Raw genomic sequence first — 16643 nt, forward strand, 5'->3', positions numbered from 1 at the left:
AACAACAACCATTCTAGAAACTCTCATCTCATATATCGAACTACTTATTTTTTACCCCCTCATAATTGTTAAAGGCTTGGTTAAAGCAATCGAAAAAAGCCGTGTTTTTTATATTTTTTATTTTCACTACTGTAATGACCCGGCCCGTGATCAGACCAGTCGGTTTCTTAAGCCCAACCCAGCCCACGGAAGAAAGAAAAAAGAAAGAGAAATGACTCAAAACGACGACGTTTTTATCTGTAGTTTTCTTTCCCAGCGCGACGTATCTCTCTATTCTCTCCTCCTGCTCAGACACCGCCCCCCGACGTCTCTCTCTTGACTGCTCTCTCCTCTCTCTCTCTCCATCTCTCTCAATTCGCTCTATCTCTTCTCCCCGTTGCGCCGCAGCTTGTCGTGCACTGCCGCTGCCAAGGCCTTGCTCCACAGGCTGAGCCGCTGCAATTCCTTGCCGTCGTCGGTTGCAGCTTCGTCACGCTGGTAAGTTCCCGTTCGCTTTTCTCTGTGTGCCCGTATCTCTCAGCTCTTCTCTCTCTCGCTCACTCTCTGTCTCTGCCCCTGTTTCGTGGCCGCGCCTCCACACAGCTCCTCCCGAGCACGAGCACGCCGCCAAGCCACTCCACCGTGACACTGTATTAACTCGTCGACACGGACGCCGCTTTGCCTCGCCGGTGAGTCTCTCCCTCTCTCTCTCTCTCTCTCTCTCTATTTACTCTCTTCGTCTCTCTGGCTCCGTTTATTTACTCTCCATCTCACCGTTAGCACCCCCCCCACCCACCCACCTGGAGTACGTCGCACCACATGCTGGGTTCAGCCGCCGCCAAAATAGCCCGCCTCTTGAGGTAAGATGCGTTGGAATTGTGTTGCTGTCATGGCGCTTGTTCAGTCGGTGGGCTGTGGTTTGTTGGATATTAAGGTCGGTGGAAATTGGTAATTTAGTTCGAATTTGAAAACCGGGTTTACGGTGGATTTGTACTGTTTGGCCGTTGTGGAGTCTGATTTGTGTTTCTGCTGTATTGATGGTTTGGTTGTGGTAATGTTTCAATGCGATTTGGATAGAATCTGGTTGTTGACTTGGAGATAGAAGTAAGCGGGTCGGGATGAAGTATTAGTGAAATCTGTTGGAGTACTTGTGAGTCGATGGGTACAAAAGCATGATTTTGAATATGGTTGGTTGGATGTGGAATTTGGATCATTAGGTCTTGGGATGATAAATAATGGAGGGGTTGTTTGGATTATCTATGCAATTTGTCAAAATATTCAGAATTGGAGTCTTTGGAGTAAACATATATGGTAAGATGTGGTTAGATTTGATTTAAATGGGTCGGCTTGTTAAGTAATGAGTGCTTATGAAATATTTGAATGGACATATTCATAATTGGAGTAGCTTCGGCAGGTTATAAACAAAGTTTTGGAAGTTATTTTGTTGGTTTGGAGTTGAGTAGTAATCGGGTTAGAAGAATTGGAACAATGGGATTATTGTTGTTGAGTAGTATAGTAGTGTTGCCTTATTTTAGATGTGCTAGCTTATTTCTATTAATTTATAGTTTGCATTAATTATGTTTAGGTGACGATCGATATTTGCTTGGTGCTGTTGTGAGGAAATTTAGAGAAGTTGAAAAGTTCAGGTAACCAGTGCTCCTATGCTAGACTTTACGTAAAACTAACTGGGGTCGAATTTATGAAAAACTTACATATTTTTGTTATGAAAAGTGAAAACAATATCGATCATTTTTGCAGTACTCTTTGTATCTAAATAAGAAAGTGAAATATTTTTCCATCATGACTGGTGTAAATATTAGCATTTTTGGTACCCTGTTCTCAACTATATAAAACGAGCGAATATGAAGTCTGAAATTTGTATATGATTATATGATATTTATCTGCTTAGTACTTTGCTACGATATGATGTTGCATCTGGCAAGACATTCTGTTTTTGCTTCCTTCCTGACCTTACCATGGGTGTAAAACTGTGGCCTCAATTATTATGTTGGTACCAATATCTCTGTTCTGAGTGCATCCACTTTGGAGACAAAATGGTTTTCTACGTGCACAATGCACACTTGGTGCACCGAGTTTAAAAGGGGGAGATTTCATTTTTGTTTTTGCTTGGTTCAGCCACCAGGAATAGTACAACCCTACCACGGGGGTTAAATATGGATTTTGTTCTGTTATGATGTTGTTTCAGTTATGCTTATGCCAAAGGTCTTTTATTTATATTATTATTGTAAATAAATATTTCTGAAATATTGCTCTGTTATTTTTGAGATTCTGTTTTGTTCTGCATTCTGTAATTGGCTCATGTTTACCCACTAGTATAGGTTCACTGTTTATTGAGTCGGTGATCACCCCTTTATCTCCATTTTTTTACAGATGACTTTTATGGTTGACAGTTGAAATAAATGGCACGTGACAAGATTATAAGAGAAATGTGAGATAAGTGTCAGGTGGCAAATGGATTGGTGATATTTTAGAGAATATTTAATGGTGTTGAGTTAAATTTCTTTGGAAGGATTTTTGAAATGTTTGATTTTGGAGGATTATTGTATTTAAGTTTTATATTTTGTGGATTTCAGGTTAAAAGGGTTCACCCCCGGGCTTCCATCTGCAACAACACTCACAAACAAAAACCTACCTCACGGCCCATGACCACTGCGCACAGCCCCACTGACAGCTAGCACTGTTTATTCTGCAGTACATTCACCAGCACACCTTTGAATCTTTTTGAACACCAAGGAACCTGCGTCACACCAACTTCAAGGTTCGGAACCTTTTTCTCATATTCGACAGAAAAATTGTTGGGCAAAGGGAACCAAATATTTGATACCTAATCTCTTGATAGGGGATTGGACTCCCAATTAAAGGGTCAATCTTTTAAAGATAAATACCCGACTATTGATCCAAAAACCCTAGCTTTTGGTAGCTCTAATCTATAGCTCACTTCCTCCATGATGAGAACTCGACATGATCCCTATTTTGGTATCGAAGGCCCAACTATTCATAAAATGTACGATTGTTTGAATACTAATTTAAGTACGCTTTTAACTTATTATCGTAATACAAACCTCTAAATATTTGCTTAAAACACCTGTGACTCTAGTGATAATCAACCACACAGAATCTACAGTTTAATATTAATATAGGGCTAGATCATGCCCAATATAGAAGAAACTAGAAAAGGTTATAAGTAACAAATCACGCATAATGGCATAGTTGACAATAGAGAAATGCTGAGAAGTTGAGAGACTATCAGGGATCCTGTCACAAACCCTAACTTAAACTTTTAGTTAAAACAAAATTCAATTTAGGTAATTTCTTGAGTTGTGATGCTTCAAAATTTTTGGGAGGTTTCGGTCAGGCTTAGGACTAAATGAGTCAGAGGAGTTTAAGGCTTTGTTTGGTTACACATATGAGATGAGAAATATATAAATATATAAATAGTATGAGATAGTTTGTGAATAATAGTAAAATGGTTTTAGTTAAGATGTTTTATGGGGTTTTGGGAAATGAGAAAAAAAAATTCAATAAAAATATTATAAAGTTAAAATATTGTTAGAATATAATTTTTTGATATTATTTTGTTTTGGAATTTGAAAAAGTTGAATTGTTTTTTTGTGTTTTGTTTGGAAGTTTGGGAAAGTTGTAATGATTAGATAAAAAAATTAAAAATTTTAAATTGAAAAGTGTTTGTGTTTGAATGGTGTTTGGATATTGAGATGGGATGAGATGGTTTATGAAACCAGACGGGGCCTAAGACTGTCCTTGGCCACACAACATTCTTCTACCAGTTTGCTTTTCTTTTTGTTTGATTTTTTAATTTTTTTTTTCAGGGAATCTCTTTCTACCCTGTAGCTGTCACGAAACCCGTTTCTGGAGCTTTATGAATCGCCTGTTTTAGTGAAGTAATTAAAACAAGGATGTTTACCAATGAACAGAGACAAGAAGAGCGAACGGGAAGATATGGAACTCCAAGGCTGCAATATCTTCAAGTACTGTACTGAAGATTTTGAACATTTACCATGTTATATCGTCATTTACTTTGTTGTATCGTCATTCTATTTCTCGTATGTGCCAAAATTATGCAACTTTCAAGATTATTTAGTTTTGTTCTTACGAATATTGCAGTCGTTACCTTTGATGTGAAAGATTGTCGATTCATATACCTATATTCACTTTGTTGATTTGTCCACGATCTTCTTCTTTCTATTGTAACCTCTAGCTAGGCGTTCTTCATGTATATTTCCTGTGTAACTGGGCTTGGCCTATTTCTATGAATATCTTTGATTACCTATAAAAAATATATATATATATATATATTCGCTTTGTTGACTGTTGATTTATTCACGTGGGAACTATTTTTCCCATTCGTTGCAGGAATTGGTAAGCCAGTTTCAGAGTTCTACTGATGAAGGTATGTATCATCCAGATTGTATTCCTTTGTTTCTGTGTGGGTATGACTTTTGTTTTTCAAGTATATAATTTTGATCCTTCAGCATATACGAAAATGAGGGAGTGTCAAGCTTGTGATGTAGCAATTGCAGTTTTATTAGGTCCCTCTACCATATCTATATGGTTTTAAATCAATCAGCTGAAAAAGATAAAATCCAACTTAAAAATTGAGAAGTAAAAGAAATAAATTGAGACCTTGTATACCTTGTCATTAAGTTTACTCTATGGATACGAGTATTTTAGGAGAAAAAAAAAAAAAAATACAGGGGACACCATAAGATATGTTGACTTAATCTGATGGCATGACTATCAACCAGTTCTAGGACTGGTACCATCAAAGGGTAGCTAATGCCTTGCATTCTTATAGCGTTAATGCTCTAGTGAGGCTCTTACACATCTAGGATACAGGATTATTCAATGAGTTATACCAATTCTTGAAGCAATTTCTTCTGTGGTGCATTTCATGCTACTCTCATTACGATATAACATTTTGCCAAATTTTATTTTGTGTATGCATCAAGAGAATGGTGTGGCTTAACATATATTCATTTTCTTGTGACTATTATAACTTGGTCTTTAGATCAAATAGCATTCTTCCGCCCATATGAAAGGTTGGAGAGTGAAGTCAACAAGTGTTGAATCCTATATGGTGCTCTTAACTAAGTTCTTTTTTTTTTTGGACAATTAATTCAATTATGGGTACATCCTCAACCATGAAACTTGCACTTGATCCATCGTTCTTTTACTTACAGAAACAAAAGAGAAAATTGGTGCTAACCTGGCAAACTTTGCTTATGACCCTTACAATTATAAATTCTTGCGCCAGGTATGATATCTTGTTTTCATTATTGAAATAAATTGGCTGCAAATGAACTAAAATACATTTTTTAACATTTTCCAAATCGTGAAGATTTACTTTTGATGTTTAAACAGCTCAATGTTTTGGAGCTTTTTCTTGATTGCATAACGGAACCCAATGAGAAGCTTGTGGAATTTGGGGCTGGTGGGATATGCAATTCCTGCGCTGGTCAGTGCGGCAATTTAATCCTTTCTGCTGATCCTTTAGATTCCTAAAAGCATTTTATTTTCCACTACAAAGTATAATTTAGCTCCTGTTTTTATATATGTAGATCCATTGAATGCTGCAATTGTCAGTCAGTGTGGTGGGATTCCTCTTATTGTTCAATGTTTATCAAGCCCTGTTAGAAACACTGTAAGTGCCAAAACTTGTAGACAATGGATGTTTACACTGCTTTGACTCCATTATTTTTGGCTTTTGGAAATCAAGCTTCAAACATTAGCATGGGACTAAAGGACTACAGACAACCAAACAAAATTTTCTTTTGCTTTAAAAAAGAAGCGATACAGAGTTGTTTCTGTATTATACTTTTTTATCTTAACATGTGCATTGCAAACTATTTTTCCAAATTGAAAGCCACTTAATGATTTATGGTTTTTTCTCTTTTATCTTCAAGAAATAGATGATATGATTTAGGTGCCTAAACTGTTGCTGATTTCAATTCCAATCATGATAGTGAATGCTGTCTCAAGATTGTATGTAACCTGGCCTTGATCATTGATGTGCCAAGATTAGAGATACAGACACTTAATTCGGTTTGGCATGTATGCATCTGCATGAATTCACATTGATTTACAGGTGAACTATGCACTTGGGAGTCTTTATTATCTCTGCAACGCATCTAACAGGGAAGAAATTTTAAAGCCGGAAGTGATTGACCTCATCAGGAGGTATGCTGATGCTGAAGCGGTTAGTGTCAGCTTTAGTAATTTGGCTAAGGCATTTTTGGACAAACATGTTAGAACGAGTGAGACTTAATAAGCCTGCTCTCCCCTAATGAATCTTTCAATGACACCACAATCATATGGAAGATTGGTTCTAAATTCACAATTAGTTTCCCTTTCCGATTCCTTGCTTGGCCTAATCATTCTCTCGTTCTCTGTATTGAGTTACACTGAACTTAAATGTTTTTGAAGTCTTGTGCTAAGATTGAGAACAACTCAAGTCTATCCGTTGAATGAAGGGGAAGAGAGTATTGGGCTAGAGAAGTCGGCTTCTGTTCACGAAAAAAAAGAGAGAAAAAGAAAAAGAGTCGGACTAAAGCGTTGTTTAGCCCAATGATGAAGCAGCTTGGGCCATTATCACTTGAACTTCACCCAATAGACTTCATTATGATTTTTTGGTACCTACGTGGGTCTGAGATTTGTATGATTTTCAAAACTTTTCGTCATAAGGAAGAAAAAAGGAATTAACTGCTACTGAGGTCGCATAATTGCATTGAAATAAACTATCCTCAAACGAAGAATATGGTTTGGAATCACTCAGTTTTCAAAGGTTGCACGGTATTTTTACCAGCTTTCATTGAACTTATAGACAAGACAAAAATGAAGATGAAAATGACCTATCATGGCAAGGGACGACTGGGTGTTTTTTCCTTTAGTAATCATGTCGTGAATACCTGAGTCGTCCCTCCTACTTTAAACAAAAATAGTTAAAAAAAATGTTTTTTATTCACGAGAATACATTTTTTTTTTCTAAAATATATATAAAAATAAGAAGTTCAGTCAAATGATTGTCAATTCGGGGTGACTATCAATTTTCATAAGAGAATTGTTGCCGTTGAGGTGACGTTTGGATAGTGAGTTAATACGAGATAAAATGAGTTGATATAGAAGTTGAAAATTGAATAAAATATTATTAAAATATTAGTTTTTAATATTACTATTATTTTGAAATTTGAAAATTTTGAATTGTTTATAATATTTTGTATAAAATTTTAAAAAAGTTGTAATGATTAAATGAGAATCGTGAGATGAGATGTGTTGACTTGAGATCAATTCTGAATCTAAACAAGACCAGAGTATGCAATAATAATAATAATAATAATAATAATAATAATAATAATAATAATAATAATAATAACTGAATTAAACAAATCTCGGTATTTTTTGGAGATATAGTTGGTCTCTTTATTTTCCCTTCTTTTTAAGATATGAATAGTCTTGGTTTTTTGTTTTTTGGACATCAAATATGAAAAGTCTTGTTTGAACCACTTTAACTTTAGTATTATTAAAATAGCATCATCTATAACCGATCGCTACGAGCCTACGATGTTAATGTAGATTACTAGATGGGATATTTTTTTCCCTGATTTTTCCTCCTTTTGGCTTGAATTCTGATTTGGAGAAATGTTTTATTTGTATCAAACGGGAGTAAAGCATTGCCCAACGGTTCAATTCTATTTACAAAGGCTGCCACTAAGTCATTAAATTTATTTTAATAATTTCTAAGTATTCAGAATATAAAATAAAAGTCTTGCTACTCTACCGCGCAATCTGAAATTGACTCGCTACTCTATTGCACAATGCTGAAATTGACGTGGCATTGTCACGTGATCGACTTTTTAAAAAAAATATATATATATATAAAAACATGAACCGCTATTTGTCCATCTAATGAGTCAAATTGATCGGTACATTTCAAGCCGCATACATAGCTTTTTCCTCTTTTTTCATAAGATCAGTCAGACTAATAAAAATTCTGAACGGTTGGTCACAGGTGAAAAAGTGCTGGACTGACTTGAATGCCTTCAAGGCCTACCGAACCAGATCAACACTGTTTTCGTGTATCTTCGACATTAGTCGGGACTATATTTTTAAACATCTTGTGTCAATAAAAAAAAAAATCACATCAGAACTATTATAGAGAAATAAGCGCGGCATTGAAAACGTTCAACAAGTCTCAGTCTGCCTAAAATTTTTATACGAAAATATGAAATACTATATGCTGTGTGTCTTGATTATCATGATCCACCTTAAATGGTAAATACGCAAGTCGCCTAGAGTCCACGTAAAAAAATGGATCAAATGAGAAGAGACGGAAAGAAACTATTGTTTTTCTTTTTATTGTTTTTTCTCTTAACCCAAGGAGTAGAATGGCAATGCAGTAATAAAGAAGGAGTAGAAGGACAAAGTGAAATACTCGTCCAATCCTAATCATAACGCACAAACTCAAGTTTGAAACGGAAATGAATGCTTTGTTTGGACGTAGAGTCCGTTCAACTGAGATGTTAAAATATTATTTATTATTATTATTATTTTAAAATTAAAAAAAATTAAATTATTTATTATATTTTTTATTAAAATTTAAAAAAATAATAATAATAAATTAAAATATGTTAAATGGATTGATAATCCAAATCAATATATAAGTCTATGACTATTATAATAAGAGTAATGTTACGTGTAATCGTAAAATATGTAAATATTATACAATCACTTTAAAAAATAATAAAATTTATTATTAAATTTTTTTATATAAATTTTATATATATTTATTTTTTTAAAATAATTACACGACAATCTTACACTCACAAATTATTATTTATATTATAATTATTATTTATCTTATAATATAAAGGAGTCGTCAGGCTCGTTCACCTTTCACCCCTCACAGTCTTCTTCTTCCTCTTACTACCAACTCCAACACGATTCTCTCTGTGTTAAACTGTTTAGACTAGCATGGCGTTCGACAAGATCAAGGTGGCCAACCCCGTCGTTGAGATGGACGGTGAGATCTCCCTCTCTCTCTCGCTCTCCATAAAAAATGCTTTTCAATATCTCGATCTTTTCGCTCTCGAGCTTCCCCATTCGCAGATCTGTTTGGTTGACTATTGTCTACTATTTTGTTATTATACGTTGAAACTTCATTAATAACGATTCCTTTTATTTGTTTCGTTTATTAATTCCCAAACATCGCCTCTGATTGCTTATAAACCACGATCTCCAACTTCAAATTATCGAATGCTGCCTGAGCTGTTTTTAATTCATTCGCGTGTTGTAGTTAAGATCTCTACGTAACTAGTCTTTTGATAATTGTGATCACTGTAAGTGTTTGTCCAATCTAAGTAACGAGTAGGACACTCGTTTAGCAATATGTGTTTCAAGTATATACAAGGCTCGATGTTGATTTGTGCTTGAATCGGGCTCAGCGTAAAAGAGCTCCATCTCACTCGTAAGTTGTAAGAAAATCACCGAGCTCGGCTCGGCTCGGCTCACGATATTCTATCTTGAAAGGCCAAATGCAGTCTGTTACCTCGGCAGCACTTAGAAAGTTTATGAAAAGCAATACTTATAGGTTGAAATAGTCCCTGATAAGATATGCTTTTTCCGGATGGCCTGTTTTAGTCGGTTGCGATTGCAAGGAATGAACTAAAACAGGCCATGTCCCTGGTATGCAAGTGGTCCTTGTTGAGAAGCAGAATAAAAAGGAAAATAAACACAGCAACAGAATGTAGGAAAACTTTCCTTTATATTTGATAACAGTACACAGTGGTCTATATATAGACTTTTACTAGAGAATCAAAGAATAAAGTTTGTTACATCACAGCAGAGACCAACCATCTACTCTGCAGTGCGAGGGAATCTGTTTTGCAGTGTATGATTCCGTTGTAAACCTTACCATATCCTCTCACATCATTTCGACAAAACTCACCATAGAGAATTACATCCTTTGGAAAGTCCAAACCTTAGCTTATCTGCGTGGTCAAGACTTATACTGCTACTTTGATGGCACCTTACCAAAACCTCCAAAATTTCAAACCAATGACCCTAATCAACCCTACAAACCCAACCCTGCCTTCTCTCTTTGGAGACACACAGACCAAATGGTCCTCAGTGTGCTATTCTCCTCCCTTTCAGACTCTTTCTTGGGTCATGTTCTTTCCTCCACTACTGCCCAAGATCTTTGGAACTCACTGGCCTCAATGTTCTCTTCTCACTCTCAAGCTAAAGAATTCTAAATTAGATTCCATTTTACAAATCTATCCAGAGGTGACCAATCCATTACGGATTATTTTTGCAAAGTACGCTTACTTGCCGACTACCTTGCTGCTACTGGCAATGCCATATCTGAGAAGGAGCTTGTTTCCTATCTCCTCAATGGTTTAGGTTCTTCCTTTGAAACCTTTATCACTTCTATCACCACAAGAGCTGAACCATTGACCTCTCATGAACTATACCAACTCCTCTTAATCCATGAAAGTCGACTCTCTCATAATGCCAAAAACAGCACAGCTTCACTTGATTTTTCTGCCAACTTCAGCTCAGCAAATTCCTACGGTGGTCGTGGTCACTTCAAAAATGGTAGGCAAGGTCGTGGACGTGGCAAAATCTCAAACAATAATCGTGGCAGACATACCTTTCAAACCAACAATGGCATCCAACATCACAACATGCAAAGGCCTACCTGTCAAGTCTGTAACAAGTATGGACACGTTGCTCTTCAATGCCAACACAGGTTTAATCATTCCTATCAATATGATTCTCCAAACAATTTATCTGCTCATTCCTCTGCTCAAAATGATTTTTCCGCTAATTACATTGCTCCAAGTTCAACGTCAAACAACATTTGGTATCCTGATTCCGTGGCTACGCACCATATCACCAACGATTTGGCCAACTTAAACATGTCCTCGAAACCGTACACTGGTGGTGAAACAATTCGGGTTGGAAACGGCACTGGTCTTCCTATTCATAACCACGGTGACACCTCTCTTTCCACTGAATCTTCTCAATTTCTTCTTCGTAATCTACTTCACGTACCTTCCATTACCAAAAACCTCATATATGTTCTTTGCCTTTGTATTGACAATCATTGTTTCTTCGAATTTCACTCATCCCATTTTTCTGTGAAGGACTCAACGACCAAGAAAACCCTCCTCACCGGTCCAACCCGTGACAGTCTCTGTGTGTTTCCGGCCACCAGCACTTCCTCTCCCACCGTCAATGTCAGCGAGAAAACCTCCCTTGCTCAATGGCATCGACGGATGGGTCACCCTTCCTTAGCTCTTGTCACTCACATCCTGCGCAACCAATGCTTGTCTGTTTGTCCCATTAAAGACGTCTTCAAATGTCCAGTTTGTCCATTGGCCAAATCTCATCAACTACCATTTTCTTCTAGTCAGGCCATTTACAATAGGCCCTTAGCTTTACTTTGTTCTGATCTTTGGGCCCCAGCCCCTTGTGTATCTCGGTTGGGCTTCAAATACTACATCTCTTTTGTAGACCATTTTACTAGATACACGTGGTTATTTCCCATTAAATTCAAATCAAATGCAGTTCATATATTCTCCAAATTTTTACCATTTGTTGAAAGATTATTTTATACCAAGTTACTTAATCTTTAAACTGATGGAGGTGGTGAATTCAAACCCATCACCTTTGTGTCAAGAATTTGGAATTAATCATCGTATTTCATGTCCTCACACTCATCAACAGAACAAACTTGTTGAAAGAAAACACCGTCATATAATTGAAACTGGGCTTGCCCTTCTAGCCCAAGCATCACTTCCCTTCACATCCTTTGAAACTGTCGTTTACCTTATAAACAAGCTTCCCACTCCAACTCTTCAAAATCAGTCTCCATTTTTCAAAGTTCACAAAAGTGACCCTGATTATAATAACGTATTTTTGAGTTCATAGGTTGCTTGGAGATGCAAGTTCTTAATGCTATTTTGTTGGTGACCTTATTTCATCATCTAGGTCCTTTGGCAACCTTTGCCATAACTTGAACTGCATGCAGCAGATTAACCATATGTTAGTGGCATTGTCATGCCGCCTGATATGCCAGTTCTTGATGATGGTGAAAATTTTCAATGCTAAATGGAAACAAATTTTGAAAGTAAAATATTATTAAATGGAGAAATAGAAACAGATATAGGGGGCAATGAAATTTTTCTGCTATTTCTGAAACCTTCTAACCTCCATGAAATGTTTGATCACTGGATAAAGGCCTGGCTTCACAGGTGTGTGGCCACGAAGTATTAGGATATTATGAGTTAGACTTGGCATTATCCTCAACTTTGCCATCTTCATTGTTTCAAAGCTTTGATTTGATGTAGTTGTTTGTATTCTCTTTACTAAGTCTCACAGTATTCTTTTTTTATCCTACTACACAGGAGATGAAATGACTCGAGTTTTCTGGAAATCAATAAAGGATAAGGTAATTTTAGTTTAGCTCAATCATTAATGTGTTGTGTTATTTATTCAATATTTCTAGTCAAAGTTTTGAGGGAATCACTTGTATGGATCATATTTTTTGGCCATATCTGCAGCTTATTTTCCCCTTCCTGGAGTTGGACATCAAGTACTTTGACCTTGGCCTTCCCCATCGTGATGCCACTGATGATAAAGTAACAATTGAAAGTGCAGAGGCTACTCTTAAGTATGTGTTGGTACATTTTCTATTTGAAGTTTCTAGAATGCTGCATTCTGTCTTTTTCTTGTTTGAAGCAACTTCTGTGTCAATAAAATTCAACTTTTTTTGTCATTTATCTTGGTTGTAGTGAATAATAATATTCAGTCATTAATAAGCAGAAAGAAAGATATTGCTTTTTGTGGTTTTTAGATTCCGTATTTGTTATGATATTCTTGTGCCTAGGGTTCAATTTTTATTTGGTGGTAATATTAATTTTGATCTGACTATGGTGTGACCTAATTATGAATCCTTTTCTTTTTGTTGTGCATTGACAAGTAATTTTTCAATTATAGGTACAACGTAGCAATCAAGTGTGCAACAATAACTCCAGGTACTAATGTTTTACTTGCAGATTCTTTTTGCTGTTAAAATCCTGACCTGTCTGAATCCTTACTTTGTGATAATATCTCCACCAATTCTGGACATGATCCAAAGTTTCATAATTTTTCTGGTGTTTAACAGATGAAGGTCGTGTGAAGGAGTTTAGCTTGAAGCAGATGTGGAAGAGTCCAAATGGGACAATTAGGAATATTTTGAATGGTCAGTGAACTTACAGTCATGGTTAAATGACCTAGTTACAGTTTCTTGGTATTGTTTCATGATGGGCTGTTATTGCTATTTTCTGCAGGTACTGTCTTCAGAGAACCAATCATTTGCAAGAACATTCCTCGCCTTGTCCCAGGTATGTATAATGACATTGCATTGATATTCTTTTAGTGATGTCGTGGATTTCTACTGAGTACTGATTGTGGATGTTGTCAGGTTGGACCAAGCCTATATGCATCGGAAGGCATGCTTTTGGTGATCAATATCGTGCAACTGATACAGTTATTAAAGGAGCTGGGAAATTGAAACTAGTGTTTGGTAAATCTTTTACTTTTTCTGATGCTTTTGTGAGATCCTGTATATTAGGTTTCATAATCTACTGCCCAAATAGATGCATGGATAATTTTTTCCATACTTTTTCTTAAGCTCCAAATTGTATTCTTACTTACTGGGTTATGAGGTCCATAAAATGATTGCAGTACCAGAAGGACAGGATGAGAAGACGGAGTTTGAGGTTTTCAACTTTACAGGTGCCGGGGGAGTGGCATTGTCAATGTATAACACTGATGAGGTTTGTTTCTGGGAACTCCTTGGAGGTTCAGTTGAAATATAGATTGCTGAAGCAAATCCTAATCAGGTCTCTCCCTTGTATACATTCCGTGTACATGGGTCATGCCTATTGTTTTCATCTACAAAATCCTTGAATATTTATAAAAAAATATAATATAGATTGCTGGAATTCACTGATTTTTTCTGTTATATATTTGATGCATGCGTTCAGTCTATCCGTGCTTTTGCTGAGGCTTCCATGAACACTGCCTATGAGAAAAAATGGCCACTTTATCTTAGCACAAAGAATACAATTCTAAAGAAGTATGATGGAAGGTATGCAGCCTGGTCAGTGTGTTAATTTTGAACTTTCATTTTATTAATATTATTTGTTTTCAACAGATTAGATGTTATTATGTTAAAGTATTCTTGGCCTCTTGTTCCCTCAACATATGTTTGATCATATACTTTCTTTCAATGAAGATTCAAGGACATATTTCAAGAAGTTTATGAGGCCAAGTGGAAATCAAAGTATGAGGCTGCTGGCATATGGTGAGTGTCAGTTTTTTGTTTAAAAATGATGGTTTGTGTGTGTTACCCTTTTATTCACTTAGTTACTTATACTATCGAATTACAAGGTATGAACACCGACTCATTGATGATATGGTGGCTTATGCTCTCAAGAGTGAAGGAGGTTATGTATGGGCATGCAAGAACTATGATGGTGATGTCCAGAGTGATTTCTTAGCCCAAGGTTTGTGTAACAGATTGCTCATGACATCAACGGAGAGAGTTTTCTTTATTCTGTGCTTGGACCTAAACTTATTATTGCTGCCCATTTTAATGTTGAATCTGGGCATTCACTGGTTGGTTTTGATCACTAACTTCTAAACACATGGTGCAGGGTTTGGATCTCTTGGAATGATGACTTCTGTACTGGTGTGTTTTGTGTTTAAGTGTTTTGATTTCTTGGGATGAGAGCTTTGTTCAGTAGAGCATATATGATTAGATGGCAATATTCTGCCATACATCATGTTATGCCATATCATGTTTGGGAGAGTATGGTCATAACGATTAGAGACACAAAAATATAGAATGTAGAAATACACTAGAATAGGCATTGGGATGAAAACAAAATGACATGATGGCATCTGTCTCTATCTCTCTATACCTTTTTCTCTTCCTTATGTGTGTAGTTTTGACTTACTAGTAATATTAATTGGTTTCAGGTGTGTCCAGATGGAAAGACCATAGAAGCAGAAGCTGCCCATGGTACTGTTACACGGCACTATAGGGTTCACCAGAAAGGAGGTGAAACCAGCACAAACAGCATTGCCTCAATATTTGCTTGGTCGCGAGGGCTTGCACACAGGTATATGATATGGTTTTGTTGATCTGCAGACTTGGGTTCTGCAATAGATACTTAAAACTATTATGCAGATTGCAAGTTTCACAAGGGGAAAAGAAAGGATGAATATTAATTACTTGTGTAGAGCAAACATTTGCTGTACAAGGATCTAACAATGTTTTGGTTGACAGGGCAAAGCTGGATGGGAATGCTAGACTATTGGATTTCACTGAGAAACTAGAAGCTGCTTGTGTTGGAGCTGTGGAATCTGGGAAGATGACCAAGGATCTTGCTATTCTTATCCATGGTCCTAAGTAAGTGTGTGTAGAGGAGGTCTATGTTCTATTTAAGATGATTACTATTTCCATGGCGGTGATATACCATTACACATCGTGCAGGGCCACTAGGGATCACTATCTGAATACTGAAGAGTTCATTGATGCTGTTGCAGCAGAACTTAGAGCAAGACTTTCAGCCTGAGCATAATAGCTGTATGTCAACACATTATTATTCTTCTATGAACTAGAATGGTGTTTATACTGCAGTTACTATCTTTCTTTTAATCTGTATGGAATAATAGATAAAAATATGATATGAAGTTTATGGGAGTTTATTTTGGCCTACAACCTCTATTTTTTTCTGTGGCAAGTGCTATAACATTGGGAGATAGATGCTTGTTATTGCTAAAAAGCGAGAATACATGGGTAGGATTAGATTAGAAGAAATTATTTTCTTTTGCTATTGTAGTTGGACCGTAAGATTGTGTTGTTGCTCTTAGTTTTCTAATCTCAAGATCGATCTCAATCTCTTATCTTGCTTTGTTGCTCCTTCTGTGTTTGAGTTGGGGAACAGAGTTTATTTATCTTTGTTCTCTTCCCATCATTGGTTGTTTTTGTTTTTCTCTTTCATTTTGGACCAATTTTTGTGATAACTCGAAATAATGATAGTTTCTTGTAATGTTGCAGGAATGGATTGGGAACCTGACGAATGATAAAGTCTTTTTGGTAACCTGTTTGGCAACAGGGAGGAATAAAAAATGTTTTTCGTTTTTTTTTTTTTCGAGGGGGGGGGGGGGGGCTAATTCTGACTTCTTTTACCAGACGGGTCTCAACTTTCATCCCATGTGCTGCTATGCATAAGTAGACTGCGGTGTTTTACTTGCTTACAAGAATTTACTTATCCAAGGTATTAAGTTCCCCAGTGTTTATCGTATGCATGCCTTTTCACACTTCCACAGAGTTATTAAAGTGAATTACACCATAAAATCATTGTAAAGATTTGCAGTTGATTAAGATGTGGGTTCACGTGGTATGGACTGAAACAAACATTTTCATATTTTTTCTTCTTCCCCCTTGACCGGGATTAACTGCACACACTAGCAAGATGTTTCCTGGCTCCAGCATATAACATGCTTTGCATCGTTCCAACTTCCGAAGCATGACCAGCCGGATTGTTTTGATCTGTGGGCACCGCCCTCGT

The 16643-nt window shown here is 36.5% G+C and overlaps 2 protein-coding genes across 9 annotated transcripts; both read left to right on the forward strand.

Annotated features, from left to right (window-relative positions):
* The first annotated feature begins 274 nt into the window (after window positions 1–274).
* Window positions 275–6352, forward strand: LOC108988228 (armadillo repeat-containing protein 7). 8 transcript variants are annotated; one of them, XM_018961418.2, is made up of 11 exons: window positions 275–477; window positions 583–668; window positions 1565–1625; window positions 2371–2484; window positions 2574–2758; window positions 3828–3986; window positions 4372–4408; window positions 5199–5272; window positions 5380–5473; window positions 5577–5659; window positions 6104–6352. In XM_018961418.2, the coding sequence occupies exons 6-11, from the start codon at window positions 3915–3917 to the stop codon at window positions 6281–6283; spliced, it is 540 nt and encodes a 179-aa protein (XP_018816963.1). In that variant the 5' UTR covers window positions 275–477; window positions 583–668; window positions 1565–1625; window positions 2371–2484; window positions 2574–2758; window positions 3828–3914; the 3' UTR covers window positions 6284–6352. The 8 variants fall into 8 exon arrangements, with proteins under 8 accessions (XP_018816963.1, XP_018816964.1, XP_018816961.1 ...); XM_018961419.2 differs by having other exon boundaries at window positions 2371–2459; XM_018961416.2 differs by having other exon boundaries at window positions 2371–2444.
* Window positions 6353–8896: 2544 nt separating this feature from the next.
* LOC108988131 (isocitrate dehydrogenase [NADP]) lies at window positions 8897–16432 on the forward strand. The gene is made up of 16 exons (XM_018961263.2): window positions 8897–9034; window positions 12423–12466; window positions 12579–12688; window positions 13015–13052; window positions 13184–13261; window positions 13350–13403; window positions 13484–13585; window positions 13747–13838; window positions 14049–14152; window positions 14300–14368; window positions 14455–14570; window positions 14721–14755; window positions 15046–15188; window positions 15356–15478; window positions 15563–15655; window positions 16130–16432. The coding sequence occupies exons 1-15, from the start codon at window positions 8986–8988 to the stop codon at window positions 15642–15644; spliced, it is 1239 nt and encodes a 412-aa protein (XP_018816808.1). The 5' UTR covers window positions 8897–8985; the 3' UTR covers window positions 15645–15655; window positions 16130–16432.
* The last annotated feature ends 211 nt before the right edge of the window (window positions 16433–16643 follow it).

Source organism: Juglans regia, chromosome 1, assembly GCF_001411555.2.
Source record: "Juglans regia cultivar Chandler chromosome 1, Walnut 2.0, whole genome shotgun sequence".
Classification (NCBI taxonomy): Eukaryota; Viridiplantae; Streptophyta; class Magnoliopsida; order Fagales; family Juglandaceae; genus Juglans; species Juglans regia.